General features: G+C 39.7%; 1 protein-coding gene across 1 annotated transcript in view; it reads left to right on the top strand.

The window, feature by feature from the left end:
• Positions 1-20662, top strand: part of PPM1A (protein phosphatase, Mg2+/Mn2+ dependent 1A) — a 41867-nt gene that overhangs the window by 6305 nt on the left and 14900 nt on the right. The window contains exon 2 of the mRNA XM_063118164.1: positions 19623-20476. Within this exon, the coding sequence (XP_062974234.1) occupies positions 19643-20476 (834 nt within the window). The 5' untranslated portion in view covers positions 19623-19642. The remainder of the gene's footprint in view (positions 1-19622; positions 20477-20662) is intronic.

Below are 20662 nucleotides of genomic sequence, written 5' to 3'. Positions count from 1 at the left end.
GCTTTGGCAGGGTTGTGCTCATTAATTGGGAGTAAGTTCCATTGCCTTTAGAGGAATTGAGTTCCATATATTATCAGAGGTTACACCTGTGATCCGAAGCACATTTACGTGAAGTAATTGTCACTTAGTAGAATTATATTTTTGAGTGTATCAAGAAAGTGTATGTGTCATTCAATAATTTTTTTACAAACTTTTTTTGTGTTCAATTCTTGTTTTGATGTAAATGTGACAGGGTGGATATAGTACAGAGTTAGCTGTCTAAGTAATATGGCTAGGGGTCCACAAATTTGCTTTCCTTAGAGTCCTCACCCTTTGTGGTTGTGGTGAGCCCTTGGCCCTTTCCCAAGCTGGGGTGAGGAATTATCCCCATGACCTCTGCTCAGCTGTGTGCCACTTTAGAGCTCTAAATGTTAATGTGCTACATTTGGCAAAGACAACTGTTTGGTAAAGTGGTTCCAATGCCTACACTCTGGCAGTTCCAGATCAGCTCATTTTGCTGGGAGTAAACATTGCATTCCATCCTGAATTTATTTGTCATATCTTGAGATTGTACCACTGTCCCCACCTTCATTAATGCTAGGGTTGTGAGCCTTTGTTTCTAAGCATATATCCCACTGAATGGGTAGAATCTAATGAGGTGCTTACGCACCTGCCAATTCTCTTATACTCATTGTGCATTGGTGATTTAATGCTTCTGGGACAACCGGAAATGAACAAAACCACTAGTTTCTTTAAGGAGGCAGATTGGTGGAACTCGCTTGTTTTAGGGCTTCCCATAGGAAGTGCTAAATCTCCCATTGCATAAGCAGTAGGTCCTGCTTGCAGAACAGAATTAGTGGGACTCACTGCTTGCGGAAGGGAATCAGTAGGATGTAAATAAATCAGTGGGGGCATAAGCACCCCATTGGATTCTGCCCAGTGTGTTTAGGATTGCAGTGTATATTGGTTTAAATCCAAGTATTCCAGCTTAACTAGCTTATTGACAGATTCCTGGATGTCATAAAGCAGGATGAGGCTTGGTATTTTTAAATGCTATTTTTTTAATAAAGTAAATTTTAAATTAGATAAAATAAGTTATAGTAATTTGTGGGGCAATTCTTATTTCACAGCACAATCCTATTCATGTCTGCTTAGAGGTAAGGCCCCTTGCTAAATGTGATCAGCTAATGCAATCCTATGTTTTCTTAAGAGAAAAAAGTCCTACAACCCTTATTCCCCAGGCAGCATGGGAATTGTAGGACTTTTTTCTGTCTAAACATGCATAGGATTGCGACCTAAGTTGCATTAAGGCTATAATACAAAATGCATTATTGTTGTTGGTATATTACTTAAGGCACAAACAATTTGGTCGATAAGTGTGTTGACAATTATGGAAGTAATTTAATGCTTAAAACTGAAATTGGAAATGCACAGAATGCATTCTGCATGCAAATTTGAAGCTAATGCATGAGTTATTTTTACTTTGTCCTTCACTCATGGGGACTAGTCATCTACTTGCATGAGCAACATATAACATTTGAGCCAGGTGTTCTCAAAAGTTAAATGGAACATATGTTCTAGCAGTTCAGAGGTTGTGGTAGTTGCTTATTCAGCAGATTCAGTGTTTGCAACTTTGGAGCTTGGGGTTTTTACTCTACACTGCTATCTTAAGTACTCACAGGATTTGTTTCATTGCATGGGTTGGATCCAGTGGTGCATGAGTAGACTTCCCTGTCTTATCCTCCACAGCAGATTTGTGGGGTAGATGGGGGGAGAGTAATCCATTCTGCTAGTGGATGACTGGTGTTATATATTCATTGCCTTGTTGGAATTAGGGAAATGGTGCACTGTTTGTTACAGAATTATTCATTATACATTTTATCTATGTATGTATTTCAACTCCTTTATCACTTCGATGGTATTACTTGTGTATTTTCTAATTCAGTTTTCATTCTTAAACCTGAGAAGTAATATTAGAGTACAACAGTCTCTGTATATATGCTGTAATGTTTGAAAGGATATTCCTTCAGAGCTTTTGGGAACATTTCTTTAATTGTTAAAATGCACACTGCAAGCATATATCATGTCACTACATGCCCCAATTTGCTAGTGAGATAATTTTTCGGCTTTTCCATTTCAATGGTTACCGCAATCCAGCTAAAAGTCAATGTTTTGAGTCAGGCTTTTGTAAATGATGTAGAAACAATTGATATCCAAAATAGCCAGTCATGAAATATGGCAGTTACTGAGCTAGTAAATATTTCAAATTCCTGGGTATCAGAATAATCAAAATTAAATTTTAAATGACAGCCCTGAGCTGAGATGAAAAATAGTTCCAGTTTTTTAGGTGATAAGTTGACATTTTTGAGTACCTGAGCGACCATGCATATGGCACTTTTCCAGGCATGTAAGAAAAAATATATGTAATCTGGTATTATATTTGGTTTTATTTATTTTTGTTTGTGAGTGAATTGTTTGAGAGTCTTTGAGTGCTTCATATTGAGGCAAACCAGTGTAATACATTTACTCATTTATTTATATCCTGCCTTGTGAGATGTTAGGCTGAGAGAGATTGAATCCAGCTCAGCCAGTAAGCTTCATATCTAGCTGACATTGTGGTTGCTGTTATGGATGTTTTTAAGACTTTTACAATTGCTACTGGTAGTGTGTTAAATTGTTTTACTGTTGTAATTTTATTGGTACTTTTATATGTTGTACACTCCTTTGGGTAATGCTTTGACAGCAGAGAAATGCTAGAAATAAGTAATGTTCCAAAATTCTTCCTCCTTCTGGTATGTTTTGGTGTGATGCTCCACATATTGTATATTTTGTTGTTGTTGTTTTCTTTTTTGAAAAACAAATACTTGAGTTTTAGAGGTGCAAAGAATTTCCAAGCAATTTGGTTCTCAACATATGTATAATTGCTGCAATGGTACACAGAATGGTGTGTGCTTACGGTAGCTACAACAGTATGCTATGTGAAGTGCCAAACGGTGCTTCATATCAGTTGTCATACCATTCTGGGTTATTACTTTCATTTATGAACCACTTACGTTTGTATGGATATAACTGTTTACATGATTACTAAAATGGAATGTAAGATTACTGTTACTCAATACTGTGCAGTTGTTTATATGTAATATTAATAAGGTACATGTAGCAATGTTGGCTGTTCTGGTGCAGTGTTAATTGCATGCCCCTCTGTGTCTGCACATAATCCTGGCGAATGGTCAGGGATCTCTAGAAGTTAGCGGGCTATAACTCCAGTCATTCTAGATGACGTGGCCAATGGTCAAGCCTGATGAGCGTTGTATCCAACAACATCTGGAGACCCAAGTTTGGAAACCACTGTATTAAAACAAAAAAGATGGTTACAGAAATTTCTTTGGCATGGCGGATAACTAGGTGGCATATCTGAGAAAGTGCAGAAGGCCCCCTTGCCTCTGCTTTTTAGCTATCAGTACTTGCTTCTGAATATTGGTAAGCTTTTGTCTTCTTTTGAAGAAAGTCTGATGTGAAGTAGCTAGGGCTGTTTTTCCATGAAATGATCTGATTTAGCTGGGGGCTCTGTCTGAATGATGCAACTATATGGGTAGCGCAAATCGCATGATCTTGGAATCCAGTTCTGTAGAGAAGATTCAGTGATCAGCCTACCTGCATGGTTGCATCATCCCATTACTGTAATTTTGTTGAAGATTGATTTTATATTCATTTGTGATTTTAAATTGTTGTGAGCTGCTCTGAGTGATCAGTGGATACATTTCTCTGTAAATAAATAAATCCTATTCATGTGGGATCACTTCATTAAAAAAAGTGACTAAGCACGTGGCCACTTGAAAAGGGTACACGAGCATTCTAAGGTAGTTAGAAACACTAACGGTAGCCCAGGAGTAGGAAGCTTGAGGGAAGTTCTGAAAGGAAGCTATCTGGTTAAACCCCACTAGCTCAGTAGTGTTCTAGCATTAGATTCCTTTAAGCAGTCTGCTTGAGGAAACTTTTGGACATTGAGGCAGAAGCTTGTCGGCTCTAGAGCCCCCTCGCCCCATGCCCTGGTTGTGGGTTCTTGGTCGACAGCTGGTTGGCCACTGTGTGAACAGACTGCTGGTCTAGATATACCCTTGGTCTGATCTACCATATTTCTTTGATTCTAAGACGCCATCGATTGTAAGAAGCACACTAATTTCAGTACCACCGACAGAAATAAAGCTTTGATTCTAAGAAATAATAAATGCACCCGCGATTCTAAGACGCACCCCATTTTTAGAGATGTTTATATGGGTAAAAAAGTGTGTCTTAGAATCGAAGAAATACAGTAGCATGGCTTTTCCTATGTTCTTTGCTCCTTTTCCTCAGTGATGCACTTTTTTCTTTCTTCCCCATGTCTCCATTCCTTTCTTCTTGTGTTGTCTTTGAACCCATACTCTGATATACACCAGAATATGTACACCTAGTATTCAAAACAAACTCTAGAAAAGAAATTTGACCAGGGAAATGTTACCTAGAACAGAGAAATCTTTCTAGTTTAATTACTTTAATAAAAGCAACTCCTTGTCCCTGTGTTTACATTCTCAATTTGAAATGTATTTAGTTGATCTCAGTGACATTGAATAAAAAGTTAATATAAACTATAATAAATTGAGCTGTCCATCTGTTGGCATCTAAATTTTAACTAAAAATTAAACTTAGTATAGCGAAAGGTAAATTTTATCCTTTAATAGTCGCAGTTTCACGTGAGCAATATTAGGAAAAAGTGATGTGCTTTAACTGCTAAAATATAGCTTGCTATGCAAGGCTCAGCAAATCAGAGTGTATTCTTGCTTTTACATAAGTTGTTTTGGCTTTTATCCAGCCACATATTGCTGCACATGTTTTAACTGTTAAGCACGTGAGAAGGTGCACTGATTTGAATACACAAGGCTAAAACTGGCAGTTAAATGCTTCCCTGGATCGAGAGCCATAAAACATGGTGATTCATATTTATATTAGTGATCTGGTGTGCTACATTTTATTTTAAGGGAATGTTTTTCTAACCACTAGATTTAAGCTACCTCTGGCTACTGAAGGTGAAACTCGTTTGCATCTTTACCAAAAGACTTAAGCTACCTCTGGCTACTGAAGGTGAAACTCGTTTGCATCTTTACCAATAATGTGCTGTTAGCACCTAGTATAATAATAATAATAATAATAATAATAATAATAATAATAATAATAATAATAATATTTCTTACCTGCCTCTCCCTTTGGATCGAGGTAGGGAACAACATTAGTACAACAAATCAACACATCTTAAAAATTCTTGATTTCACATTCATCTGGGTAGGCCTGCCGGAAATGGCTAGTCTTTAAAAATGTCTTAAATTCAGAGAGAGAGTTAATTTTACGAATCTCTTCCGGCAGGCCATTCCACAATCTGGGGGTGACAGAAGAAAAGTTTCTCTGGGTAACAGTTGTCAGCCTAGTTTAAAGTAAGTTTAAACATGTCTTAACATAGGTGAATGTCATATTGGGTCAGTTGGCTGCTGGAAACTGTAATGAAATGTATTAACGTACTTCATGGTTCCTGTTAAATGGAACTAACACAGCACATGCATGTTACACACAAACAAAAGCACTTTCACTTTTTTGCTGTGACAGAATTGAGTAGCAGTAACCTTTGACAGTTTGAGCAATTGGGCAGTGTACGTGGATGCATATCGCTATATAGGGCCTACCTCAATTTGTTTCTTTTCTCATAATGGCACAATTCAATAATGAAGTATTTTGAATAATATTGCAGGTTTGAAGATTTTTTTTTTATTTCTTTATGCAGCTATTGCCTTCAAAATTTCATTTTTTATACTTCTTTCCTGAGTCAGACAATTAGAGGATTTACTATTGTAATATAGATTTGCAGGGTTCCATAACATTTGGAGGTATAGACTAGAGCTCACATTTTTAAAATCTAAAATATGAAATGTTGGAACTGTAGAAAGAACTTCATAGATGCAGACAGATAATTTCAGACCAGTGGCACTTCAATTGTTTGAATTTTTTTAAAAAGGCAATTAAATTTGTTTTCATTATGTTTAACTCTGATGAACATAGGGCTCAAGGCAGTGGAACTCAAGTGTCTTGACGATGATGTAGTTATGAAGGATTTTAAATACAGTTGATTGAATCCAGAGAAACCCTGTGTAGTGGTCTGTTTGTAGATTGGGGCTTTCACAACTCTCCTCATTGCTGAGGATTGGTAACCCTGGTAATCAAGTAAAATACAATGCAGGTTGTCATTGGAGGGGAAAGTTGACAGAAATTGCACCTCCCTGAAAATTATTATTATTATTATTATTATTTATTTATATAGCACCATCAATGTACATGGTGCTGTACAGAGTAAAACAGTAAATAGCAAGACCCTGCCGCATAGGCTTACAATCTAATAAAATCATAGTAAAACAATAAGGAGGGGAAGAGAATGCAAACAGGTACAGGGAAGGGTAAGCAGGCACAGGGTAGGGAAAAACTAACAGTAGAAAGTAACAGTAGAAGTCTGCACAACATCAAGTTTTAAAAGCTTTAGGAAAAAGAAAAGTTTTTAGCTGAGCTTTAAAAGCTGCGGTTGAACTTGTAGTTCTCAAATGTTCTGGAAGAGCGTTCCAGGCGTAAGGGGCAGCAGACGAAAATGGACGAAGCCGAGCAAGGGAAGTAGAGGCCCTTGGGCAGGCGAGAAACATGGCATCAGAGGAGCGAAGAGCACGAGCAGGGCAATAGTGTGAGATGAGAGAGGAGAGATAGGAAGGAGCTAGACCGTGAAAAGCTTTGAAGGTTAACAGGAGAAGTTTATATTGGATTCTGAAGTGAATTGGAAGCCAATGAAGAGAAAAGAAGTACTTTTCTATTCATGCAGGATACATTTCAATCCAACCCATTATATGTAAGTCACATATTAAGTTACTTCTTTATTAAAGAGAATTGCAGTGATGGACTTGTTTCCAAATATTTAGAAGTTTGCCACTAAGAAAAGTAGAAGAGAAGCAGGCAGTAAGCCTATATACACCAGTTGCTGGGGAACATGGATGGGAGGGTGCTGTTGCACCATGCATGACCTGCTTGTTCCCTTATCAACAGCTGGTTGGCCATTTTGTGAACAGAGTACTGGACCAGATGGACCCTTGGTCTGATCCAGCATGGCTCTTCTTCTGTTCTTAGAACTAATAGTTTTATTTAACACTAGTCTGGAGAAGTAGTGGTGAGTTTAATTTGTAGAATATTAGAATCAGTGATGACCTTCCTTGTTCATCTGTCCACAGCATCTGGTACTCAGAGGCATGCTACATCTAAGCATTTAGATTCTATTTACTGTGAGTAATATTCACCAGTGGACTTATCCTCTGTGAATTGCTCAATTATTTCTTAAAGGTAATCCATTCTAGCAGTTTGTGCAGAGAAAGAATAGAGGGGAAGCAGGAGAATGTGGTGAATGCTGATTGGCTAGTGGTTCAAAGGTCTGGATTGGTTGTTAGCAGTGAGGGGGAGGAGTTAAGGGAAGCAGTATAATTGTATGTTGGAGAGAGTGAGAATTAGGGTCTGCTGAAGCTGGAGTTAGGATCTGTTGAAGCTAAGATCTGGGGGTTGTCTGTGAAGAGTAGTGAGAGTGTAGGAACTACGGCTTTTATTATTTTGGGAACAGAGTGATTGAGAAGAGAGAGTGTAGTTTAGAGGAGTAGTGTAGGCAGGATTGGAAATGAAACTGAAACAAGCATTGAACCTGATGAAACCATAAGCTTTGTAACTGCATAACCTTACTTATTGTTAATTAAAAGTTATTTCTGTTTCATAAACTGGAGTGGATTCTTGGAATATGTGAGGTAGGGAATAGTGATGAATGGTGGCAGCAGTGAAGGAGTAGGGAAAATATAGAGTGCTGGGCTGGCTGCCATGAGACCAGAAAGGGTCAGTGAGTCACAGAGTCAGGGTGCAGCATTCTGCTGAACCACCCCATAGTTGGGATCCTTTGATTTAATTGGAGAAATAAAGGAAGGCCAAGGGGGTGGCATCACACTCTTACCCCACCCTTTACAAACAGCATTCATTAAAGTGTGACGGTAGCATAAATCTTGCTTAAAATCTTGTTATTTATAGAAGGTTTCTTACATAGGAATCTGTTAAATAATGAAGAGGGAAAAGTAAAGCTACCCCGAAGAATACCCAAAATTGTCATCAAATGTAATTTGGCAATCGCACCACATGTATAGTACGGTGCTGTGGTATTTACTACACCTTCAGCACTTGTTTGAACCACGTTTAGAATTCTTTTGTGTCTTTAACTGGCCCTTGAGACGCCAGTTTAAATGACAGTTCTTAAATCCTATGACCCTAAGGTTTTTGCTTTTTACAAGCAGGTATTATACTGTCTGCCTTCTAATCCCATTGCAAGAAGGATGTTTTTATTAATAGTACATATCTTACTATCTAAAAGATTAATACCTTTGAATTCTTTTAAAAATTTCTGAGATAAATTCCATCTGGCTCCAACAGCTTATAACTTTTAAATTTTTCCAGTTAGTTGTAACATTATACCATTTGTCATTTCTGTTTAAGTCCCTCAGAAGAATTCTTCTCCGTTTCCCCACCAATGTTTTAGATGTATGTATTAGTGATGCAGCTGAATTTCATAATTAGTCAGCTCACTTGTCAAATTTTGCACTATCAGCCTAATCTGACACGTATCATAATAGAGCTGCACATTAGATATGCCCATTCCACAATTGGAACATCACTGGCTTATTGAGATGTGTTTTCCTGCATATATTTATAAATTTATCAAACAGTGACTGCCAACTTCTTTAGGAGCTCTTGAATGGACTTCATCTGGACGTAGTGATTGGTTTGTCTTCAAGTCATCAAAAAGTCTAAAACCTTATTAGAACTTTATTTCTTGTCTAAGTTTTTCAGGCTCCCTGTCTGAAAACATTAATTTGGGCACAGGCACGGTGTGTACTTCCTGAAGTAAAGATAGATGCAAATAATTCATTTAGCTTTTCTGCATTCTTATCCTTTTTTTAGTATTCCTTTAACTCAATATAGTGTTTGCACTGATAGAACAACCAATTAGAATGCATGCTCAAGAAATACATGAAATTTAGAATGGTAAACTTTATTTAAATAGTTCCCCCTTTTATTTTAAATCTCTTTAATTTAAATCAATCCACCATGCCTGTGGGGGATTTGGATCAGGGCTGCAGAATTGGTATGTAGGGTGAGAAGATTTTCTCCTGTGCTGATTCCCTGATTCAAATCTCTCCCTTCTGCTGCAAATGAGAAAATATGCAGGTTCTCGTGTATATTTCTCCCTCCATAGCTAAAATGCTTCCAGGGTGAGGAATTGGTGTGGGGGAAGGTTAACCTCCACTCTTCCACAGCATGGTTCCAATCCAAATTCTTTTGCTCAGCAGCAGCCCATAGAAAAAGACATGGATGTTCAGAGATCCATTCATAGATCTTCTACACATGAAATTTGGCCCTCAGTGAGGCCAAAGGGTAATAAAGTGCATCCTAAGAAAGTTGCTTCATGATCCGTCTCTTAGTGTAATTGGTTTTGGTAAATTCAGCTGTGTTGATTCTTTTTCTAGAGATCATGCATTCAACTTGGTACTGAGTTCTTGGAGTTGCTGTGAGGATTTTATTGAGTTTTATATTATATTGAGATGTATATGTTTACCTTTTACAAATATTTCCTTTTCATACTCTATGCCCAAAACAAGAAGAGAAGCAGCAAAATAGAGAGCTTAGCATCACTTTGGAGATGTGTGTGGAGAGTATGAGAAAATGAATGAGAGACTGGTCTGGGGCAAGGCTGGGGAGCCTCAGGGCTGGGGTCCCAATCTGGCCCTGTGGTGTGTGTCCCCCAGAAGTCCATTCACCTTTCAACTGGCCCCACCTCCTTTTCCCAAACACCGATCATTTGGTTGTTCCCCATCTTTTGTGCAGTTTCCCTCCATTATAGAAGGTTAAAATGCCTCTCCTTGGGCTCTGTTACTGGTAATAAGAGCTTTAAGCTACAATATGCTGATAGTTTTTTGCTTTTGCGCCAGCCCCTTTGTCTTTGGCCCCACCTACCACTGGAATGCAGAATGCAACAGCACCTCCTAAATTGAATGTGGCCCTTGGGCTGAAAGGGGTTCCCCACCTCCAGTCTCTGGGGAGCAATGAAAAGAGAAAAGGAATGAAAGAAGAAGAAAAAAGTGGTGGCTGTTTTGCTATGGAAGGACGGTATATTTGGGGGTTGGGGAATAACTTTAATTCTCTTTCTGTATTAAGGGGACGTTTGCACAGTGTTATTTTAAGGTGGCTCACTTGATTAAAGGCTGTACATTTTATTAGTTGACCTAAAACATCATGAATGTTTTATTTATTTATTTATTTATTTATTTATTACATTTTTATACCGCCCAATAGCCGAAGCTCTCTGGGCGGTTCACAAAAATTAAAATCATCATAAAACAACCAACAAGTTAAAAATACAAATACAAAATACAATATAAAAAGCACAACCAGGATAAAACCACGCAGCAAAATTGATATAAGGTTAAAATACAGAGTTAAAACAGTATAATTTAAATTTAAGTTAAAATTAAGTGTTAAAATACTGAGTGAATAAAAAGGTCTTCAGCTGGCGACGAAAGGAGTACAGTGTAGGCGCCAGGCGGACCTCTCTGGGGAGCTCATTCCACAACCGGGGTGCCACAGCGGAGAAAGCCCTCCTCCTAGTAGCCACCTGCCTCACTTCCTTTGGCAGGGGCTCACGGAGAAGGGCCCCTGTAGATGATCTTAAGGTCCGGGTAGGTACATATGGGAGGAGGCGTTCCTTCAAATAACCTGGCCCCAAACCGTTTAGGGCTTTAAATGTCAATACCAGCACTTTGAATCGGGCCCGGACCTGGACTGGCAGCCAATGAAGTTGTAAAAGGACTGGCGTAATGTGATCTCGCCAGCCAGTCCCTGTTAGTAAACGGGCTGCCCTGTTTTGTACCAGCTGAAGCTTCCGGACCGTTTTCAAAGGCAGCCCCACGTATAACGCATTGCAGTAATCCAAACGAGAGGTTATCAGAGCATGGATAACTGTAGCTAGGCTATCACTGTCCAGATAAGGGCGCAGTTGGTATATCAGCCTAAGCTGATAAAAGGTGCTCTTTGCCACTGAGTTCACCTGTGCCTCAAGTGACAGTTCTGGATCGAAGAGCACCCCCAAACTACGGACCCGATCCTTTAGGGAGAGTGCAACCCCGTCCAGGACAGGGCAAACATCACCTCGCCGGACAAATGAACCACCCGCTAACAGTACCTCCGTCTTGTCTGGATTGAGTCTCAGTTTGTTAGCCCTCATCCAGTCCATTACCGTGCCCAGGCACTGGTTCAGAACAGTCACTGCCTCACCTGGGTTTGATGAAAAGGAAAGGTAGAGCTGGGTGTCATCCGCATATTGAATGTTTTTGTATGTAAAATCTGTGTCTATGGCCTAATCCACTCCAAGCAGGATATTGCACTATGAAAGCAGTATATAAAAGGCAGGAGCCACACCAAGCAGCGTATAGCACCATGAAAGCGGTATATGTCAATGGGCCTCCAGTTGACTGTGCACTTCAATACTGCTATAAAGCAGTAGTGTGGCTTCTGCCTTTTATATACAGCTTTCATAGTGCAATATCCTGCTTGGTGTAGATCAGGCCTATTTATTATTGCATTTCCTTTCATTTTTTTTCGTTTCTCCCATATTTCCCATTGGTGATTCTAAACATTACTTTGGAATTGGTCTATAGCCACCCACAGGTATGTTCAGGATCATTTCTCAAGTCAGCTTTGCAGGGGATTTAAAAAGCACTTCCCTATTCATAATTCCTATTCTGTGTATTGGATTTGACACTTGTGCAAGTTTTAAAACAGGGTTTCTGCAAGCAATAGAAGCTTTGCACTAGTGAAGTGACACCACTGGATGAAACCCAATATCTGGAGATTTGTGTATGAGTGCTAACAACACTAGCATCACATTAAAATTACATGTGAACTGTTGCCATAAACAGATAACACTGGAAGCATCATGTGGTACTTTGTTATGGGGTAAACATGATATCTGAAAATGTTCTCTACCACTTTGAAAACTTTTCCCACTACTATATATCGATGAGGGATCTATCATTCCTGTACTCACTTGTTGTAGACTGCATTTATATTAAAGATGTTATGAAGGCATTTACACAGAAACAAGCAGTAGATAAATTGTTATGGAGGCAAACACATGTACTTTCTCATGTGAACCTTAAAGTATATTTGCTGTCTTCTTTGATACTTTTTCCTAGTTAATCAGTAGAGGGAGAGGTGTTTTTTTCCTGGAAACAATGATGGGCAACTCCTGGGATAATTAAGTATTCTTCTGATAACCTAAACAGGAGGGGTTTGATCTTGAGAACATAGATGCAAGGCATTTACTCTATCGTGACATTACTGAAGTAGAATCAATGCTGTACTATTCAAATACTGGTGGTGACTAGTGGCAGAGCGCTTTAATGGCTGCATTCAGAAATATGTTAGTCAACGATGCAGTAATAATCAACAGCTATTTATCAATGGTGGTATGGATTAGGATCAGTGTTGAGTTGACCGTTAGTCCAACCTGAGTTGACTCATTCATCCCCCCCCACCTTAGTCCTCCTGCTAGTATCCCATCAGACATAAGAACGTAAGTGCCATGCTGGATCAGACCAAGGGTCCATCTAGTCCAGTACTCTGTTCACACAGTGGCCAACCAGCCATCGGCCAGGGATGAACAAGCTACTGGACTACAGTGACAGACACCGCTTTGACTGCTCTTGCCTTGCGACTGTTGCTGACGAAATAACCAGCAATGGCCGAGGAAATAACCAACGGTACCCTCCACACAATATATAACCAACGGTGTTCAAATAGCCAACTCTGCAGAGTGTTGGTTATTTCGGCCAAATAATCAACTGATGGTTAAACTCCCTCCACACAACATGATAGGTGGGATAAATAAACAACTGTCAACTATTTAAACCACCACTGGTTATCGTGTTGTCTGAACCCAGTCTTTGTCTTCTTCCTATTTGGCCACATTAGGCTGGAGCTGTAGGTGGCTCATATGGATGACATGAAGCCTTTGGCTTAACCTAGTCTTGCAGCTGAGTTACTAGCCTGTTACAGTAGTCAAGGGTGGGTTAATAGTCAACTCAACAATTGATTATCTAGCAGGTACTCCCCACATGATAAGATAATACTCAACCATGGTGTGGATTAGGATCAGCGTTGAGTTGATTATTAATCCACACTGTTGACTCACTCATCTCCCACCCTCTCTCCCCCTCTCAGTCCTCCTAGTATCTCATCAACCATTGCTGTTGAAAATCTAAAATGTCAGCACCCTTTCTCAATTGGTCTGGTTTGGGCCATGGGCATTTACGTCTCCTCTGCTCTCTGCCTGGATGTGTCGTTTGGAAAGAGGGGGGGCTCCATCCCATTTTTGGGTAGCCGTGATCTCCCCATCCCCATTTTTGCACTGCCGCCGCCGCCTCCCCACCAGGGCAGACCGCCTGCCAGAGCCCCTGCCGAAGGAAGTGAGGCATGTGGCTAGTAGGAGGAGGGCTTTCTTTGCTGTGGCATCCTGGTTGTGGAACGAGAGAGGTTCGCTTGGCACCTACATTGTTTTCTTTCCATCGCTAGCTGAAGACCTTTTTGTTTTCTCAGTATTTTAACACCTAGTTTAACTTAAATTTAAATTTTGTTGTTTTAATCTCATATTTTAACCTATATTAATTTTTGCTGTGTAGTTTTATTCTGGTTGTGCTTTTCATATTGTATTTTGTATGTGTGTTTTAAAATTGTTGATTGTTTTTATGCTCTTCATGGTTTTAATTTTTGTGAACTGCCCAGAGAGCTTCGGCGATTGGGCGGTATAAAAATGTAATAAATAAATAAATAAAAATAAGTTTAGCCTGTAGCAGAATATGCATTGTAGTGAGTAGCCTGTTCTAGATAGGGTTGCACTCCCTCTGAAGAACCAGCTTCGTAGTTTGGGGGTACTCCTAGATCCATCTCTGTTGCTGGAGGCCTAAGTGGCTTTGGCAGCTCAGAGTCCCTTTTACTAGCTTTGACTGGTTTGCTAGCTACAGCTTCTCCTGGACAGGGATAGCTTGGCCACCATGGTATTAGTAACCCCAATATTGGATTACTGCAATGTGCTCTATATGGGGCTGCCCATAAAGCTGTTCTGGAATCTTGAGCTAGTGTAGAATGCAGCAGTTCAGCATTTGCTGAGGGAACAGGACTGGCTGCCTGTTCGCTCTAGTACTTGTGTACAAAGCCCTAAACAACTTGGGACCAGGATACCTGAGAGAACGCCTTCCTTACCCACCTACCCTGTTACTGAGGTCATCTGAGGGCATGTTCTTGGTGATTTCACATGGACCTATGGTCTGATTGGAATCCACCAGGAAAACAGCCTTCAGTGTGGTGGCCCCGTTCCTATGGAATTCTCTGCCTTTGGATATCAGAGAGGCCCCAGTGCTATGTTCCTTCTGGTGCCTCCTGAAAATGTCGTTTCAGGAAGATTCCCTTGAGTGACCAGCCGTGATTTACCAGAAAAACCGGGTTTTAACAGAACTCTGTTCTTTTAAAAATAATAATTTTTAATATGGTGTTTTTATTTTATTTTATTTTTTGTTCACTGCTCTGAAATCTTTTGGATGTGGAGAAGTATATAAATACTAAGAACATAAGAAGCACCATGCTGGATCAAGCCGAGGGTCCATCTAGTCCAGCACTCGGTTCACACAGTAGCCAACCAGCAGTTGGCCAGGGACCAACAAAGCAGGACATGGTGCAACAGCACCCTCCTACTGCCACGACACAGGCTCTGAACACCAGACCTCACGTCTGCCACCACTTCTTATGGGGCGACACAGGCTCTGAACACCAGACCCGGCCGAGGCTACTCCCTGCTCAAGCCAAGCACCACCGCTTGATACGCCTGAGGCTAGGGATAAAAACCACCTTCCTCCAAACTATGTGGAGAAAGGGGTTAAAATGGAGAATGGATTTTAATATATATAATAATGCACTGTGAGTTATATATGCTTAGGTGAATGATTGTCAGAGTGGGTGTTATATGTGCTTTTTGTGGTAGTTTAAAAACAAAACAATCAAAATTTATTTTTAAAAGTTCATAAGCTTTGTTTCAAATAACAACATTTAAAAACCTTTTTGAAACCTTTCATGCAATCCGGTCACTCATTCACATTCGCGCTTTCCTTTTTCTCACACAATCACTCTTGAACTTTCTTTATTATCAGTATTAATATACTTCCACTACGTGCACACCACACCCTAAAGACACCACTCACTACACTGACCCTCAAATTTCCCAGAACTTAAGTACCATAAACACAGAGAGCACTACAGACTCTAAGAGTAACAAGTCTCCCTGAAAAGTTTCCCTGAAAAGAACTTCTGAAAAGAACACACAATCCCCTCAGTCATTCCCTTATATATCATTCCTTCCCCCCCTCCCAAGACATTCTAACTCCGCCCACTCAGGCCAACATTCTAAAAACCACAGACTTACAAACTGCAGACATACCTTTGGGAATTGACTTGTGGGGTGTAACGCCACACCTACATATGTCCCCCAGCAACTGGTGCCTATAGGCATACTGCCTCGGATACATAGCCATCATTGTAAATAGCTAAAATAAATAACTAAAATAGAATTGATAAGAATTTGTATCTTGTAGATGTGACTAGTTCTGCATGCTGGTGACCTTTTGGATTTTGAATTTCTGTTATTGTAGTTTTGAGTACAAAGCATTCTGGAGAAATCTGACCCTCTAGACTTTACCTTTCAATTTCTTTTTTCTAAGTTTTTTCATTTTAGAGAAGTTTCCTCTTTGGAAGAAAAATGTGACTGTGTTGGACTTCCTTGGTAGTTTTCCAATTAAATTTAATAGCACTACGGTCACTTTTTCCAATCCGTTCAACAACTCTTTTATCTCTCACTAGGTCCTGGGCACCATTTAGGATTAAGTCTAGGGTTGCCTTCCTTCTGGTTGGTTCTATAACCAACTGTTCTTTACATTTGTTTAAGATTTCTAGAAATTTTACCTCTTTGCTGTGCATTTATTTTACCTATATAAGATTGACTGAAGCCACCAATTGCTACAACACTTTCTCCCTTGGAGGCCTCGCTGATTTTATTCGCCATCTCAAGAACACCCTGAAGGTTTTACTTAGAGGAACAATTGCATGTCCCTAGTATTAAATTACTTCTAGTGCCTGGTATTGTCATCCACAGAGATTTTGTGGAGGAGTCTGCCCTTGATGCTATGTCTCTTTGACATGCACAGTGACACTGCTCACAGTAAGCCATCCCTTATCCTTCCATAGACCAGCCTTCCCCAAACTGATTTCCACATGTGTTGGACTGCACCTTCCATCATTCTGGGTCAGCATGTCCAATGGTCAGGAATTCTGGGAATTGTAGTCCAAAAGATCTGGAGCTTGAAGAAGCCTGCTATAGAATGCAATGGAGTTTGTATGCAAAGATGACCATATCACATTTGTTCTTTCCATTCCACCAGGTTTCTTTATACTACTACATTTGGGTTGGAGGTACCACAGCACTAGCTACCAGGCTACCCAGATGGCACATGATATCTCCAATCTTTGCATGAGGCAAGCATTTCACCATGCAGTCTACACACCTGTCATAAACCAAACTGTCTATGTCTCTAATGATCAAATCACTCGCATTTAGATTATTGTAATGCACCCTTGTGCTTGGTCCAGAAGCTGCAGCTGGTGCAGAATGTGGCTGCAAGGATGCTGAGTGGAGTGTCTGACCATGCATATATTACACCAGTGTTAAAGCAATTGCACTGGCTACCTTTTAGCTACCAAGCCAAGTACAAAATCTTGCCATTAGCTGGGGACCAGGATACCTGGCAGATTGACTTTCATGTGTGAGCATTAAGCTCATCAGAGAAGGTTTTACTGGTGGTACCACAACCTGCAGATTGCCTTCTCACAGCAGCAAGGAACTGGGCCTTCTCCATTGCAGTGCCCAATTTATGGAATGGTCTTCCCCTGGTATTTGGAAGGCACCAACTGTCCTATGCTTTAGATGCAAATTGAAGATCCTTTTCTTTACCCAGGCCTTCCCTGAGTGAAAGTGTTGCCCAATCTGTTTGTAATTATGGTGTTTTAATTGATTTTAAAGTTTTCACTAATGAACTTTTAGCATTATGGAACTTTTAGCATTTTTATGTAGTTTAATTGCATTTTAATATATATTATAATGTATTTTGTGAACTACATAGAGATATTTTTTAAATATGTTCAGTAGTATATAAATCAATTAAATGATAATTAAGTAAATTAAATAAACCATCCTCGATACACAAAGAAAACTGTGCAACTCCCAAGTAATAGATTTCTTCTAAGGAATCATATAGTGCAGCAGTGTTCAATCTCCTTCAGTCCAAGGACTGAATTTAAATTCAGAGAAGTTCTCGAGGGTGTTTTCATGTTCTTTATAAATGACTTGGATGAAGAAGTAGAGGGGATGCTCATCATATTTGCAGATGACACTGAACTGGGTGGTGTAGCTAATACCTTGGAAGACAGAAACAGGAGCCTGACAAGGTGGAGTACAAAAACTGACAAAATTAATTTCAACAGAGATAAATACGAAGTTCTCCCTTTAGGTAGGAAGAATCAGGTACACTGGTGCAGAATAGGTGAGACCGGATTAAAGAGAGCAGTACATGTACAAAGGATCTAGGCGTTTTAGTAGACCACAAGCCAAACATTCACAGCCAAAGTTCTTTGGGTGGTTTACAAAGATTAAAATCTAAAGTACAGTATAGTAACATAATATAAAAAACTATTTACATACAAAGGAGTTAAGCAATCAGCAATAAGAGATCTCATAACCCGCAAAAAAACCCCCCTCTATTACAAGGTGTCAAATACCTGGAAGGAGAGGGAAGGTCTTAACCTTGTCATGGAGAATTGACAAACTTGGTGGAAGGTGGACATCACTGAGGAGGTTGTTGCGGGAGGGGGGAAGTACCTCTCCCTTGTTGCCATCCTCCAAACCTCCTTCTGAGGATGTACTTGGAGAAGGTTGTGGTGAACCGGTAGGCTAAAATGAAGAAGTTGTTAAAAGGGCCAATACAGCTCTAGTCTGCATCAGCAGGATTGTCCAGATCATGAGACGTAACAGTACTGCTCTAACCTGGAGTACTGTCTCCAGTTCTGGTCACTGTGATTTTAGCCTCGTAAGCAGCTCTCCCGTTATTAGAACTTTTTCAGCAGAGGCTGCATGGCCACCTATCGTCAGGGTTGCTGTAGTAGTGGTTCTCCTGCATAAGACAGAAAAGTTCATGCCCTCCAGAAGTTTTGGAGTATAACTCCAATAATCTCTGTCCATTAGCCGTGCTGGTTGCAGGTGATGAAAGTTGTAGTTTAATGAGGATACATATTACTGTAATATTTAGGTCACCCTGGCTTCAATCCTGAACCTCAATGTCCAGGTTTCATTGGTGGCCAGGAATGTGTTTGTACCACTAAGACTAGTGTGCCAACTGCACATTCCTGGAAATGCCTTAATTGCATCCTATTTGGACAATTGTAGCATGCTTTATATGGGGTTGCTTTTGAAAAGCGTTTGGGAACTTCAGCTGGGCCAGAATGCTATGGCCATAATATTGACTGGGGCTAGCTATGGGGAGCAAGTGGCTTCATTGTTACAATTGGTCCATTTTTGAGCACAATTCAACGTCCTTGTTATATACCTTTTTATTCTCTCGGTATTTTAACGCTTAATTTCAACTTAAATTTAAATTTTACTGTTCTAACTATTTTAATCTTATATCAATTTTGTTGCGTGGTTTTATCCTGGTTGTGCTTTTTATACTGTATTTTGCAATTGTGCTTTTAACATGTTGGTTGTTTTATTATGGTTTTAATTTTTGTGAACCGCCCAGAGAGCTTCGGCTATTGGGCGGTATAGAAATGTAATAAATAAATAAAATCTATAAAGCACTATATGGCTTGGGACCCCAGGGTATTTGAAAGACAGCATTCTTCCATATGAATGGGCTGGGTTATAATTTTGTCTGTAATTTTTCTATATTTTATTGCTAATTGCCTTGAGCACAATTATAGTGGAAAGATGGGATATAAATGTAATAAGTAAAGTCATAAATGTTACTGTATATTATAGAATACTGCACAGTGCAGCAAAGGACTTCAGAAGCTTTGCTTATTACTGAAGAGTTTGAGCAGTGGTTTATTTACACTAACTGCAGATATTTTGATAAACGACACATTAATAAAACCCTTCCCTTGCATAGTAACAGTTTAAATATTTATAAAAATATACAAAGCATGCCTAAGCATCCATCAATTCACAAAAGCAAAACATTTAAGCTCCAAGGTAAGGTTGACCCTGTATAATTCAACTTATTTTGTTTCATATGGTAGGGACTGCAATTCAATCTTGAGTCATTTACTTTAAGCAATATATTCAACATACGACTAAATTGCGAACTGACCCTTAGCAATATTAACAGCAGATCTTTTTGTCTCCATAGATCTGAAAGGACAAGAAATCATGGGAGCTTTTTTAGATAAGCCAAAGATGGAGAAGCACAATGCCCAAGGGCAGGGCAATGGACTACGTTATGGGCTAAGTAGCATGCAAGGTTGGCGAGTTGAGATGGAGGATGCACATACAGCTGTAATTGGCTTACCAAATGGACTTGATGGATGGTCTTTTTTTGCTGTGTATGATGGACATGCTGGATCGCAAGTTGCCAAATATTGCTGCGAGCATTTATTAGATCACATCACAAGCAATCACGATTTTAAAGGGCGTGGTGCTTCACCATCTGTGGAAAGTGTAAAGACTGGAATCAGAACAGGTTTTCTGCAAATTGATGAACAAATGAGGCTACTCTCAGAGAAGAAACATGGTGCGGACAGAAGCGGGTCAACAGCTGTGGGAGTCCTGATTTCTCCCCAGCACACTTATTTTATCAACTGTGGAGACTCTAGAGGTTTACTTTGTAGAAACAGGAAGGTTTATTTCTTTACACAAGATCACAAACCAAATAATCCATTGGAGAAGGAACGTATACAGAATGCTGGTGGTTCAGTAATGATTCAGCGTGTGAATGGATCTCTTGCTGTGTCTAGAGCACTTGGGGACTTTGATTATAAATGTGTCCATGGGAAAGGCCCTACAGAGCAGCTTGTCTCCCCCGAGCCTGAAGTTTATGAAATTGAGAGATCAGAAGAAGATGATCAGTTCATCATACTGGCTTGTGATGGTATCTGGGATGTTATGGGAAACGAAGAGCTGTGTGAATTTGTCAGATCAAGGCTTGAAGTCACTGATGACCTTGAAAGAGTTTGCAATGAGATAGTCGACACCTGCTTGTACAAGGTAGCCGAAAATTCTGAAGGAAATACACTTTTGCTATAATAAGCGTTTTGCGTGGGAATAAAATCTGTATATGATTTGTAAGTTACATTGTTGGTAAGATAGAGATATGTCACTTCTTGGCATTTGTATGGAATGTTGAAAGTGGTACCTTGTTAGTCACAACTTCAGCTGATGGCTTTTGTGTTA

The sequence above is a fragment of the Elgaria multicarinata genome, chromosome 2 (assembly GCF_023053635.1).
Source record: "Elgaria multicarinata webbii isolate HBS135686 ecotype San Diego chromosome 2, rElgMul1.1.pri, whole genome shotgun sequence".
Classification (NCBI taxonomy): domain Eukaryota; kingdom Metazoa; phylum Chordata; class Lepidosauria; order Squamata; family Anguidae; genus Elgaria; species Elgaria multicarinata.
The sequence above is the reverse complement of the archived record's forward strand: the minus strand, read 5'-3'. Positions and strand labels throughout refer to the sequence as shown.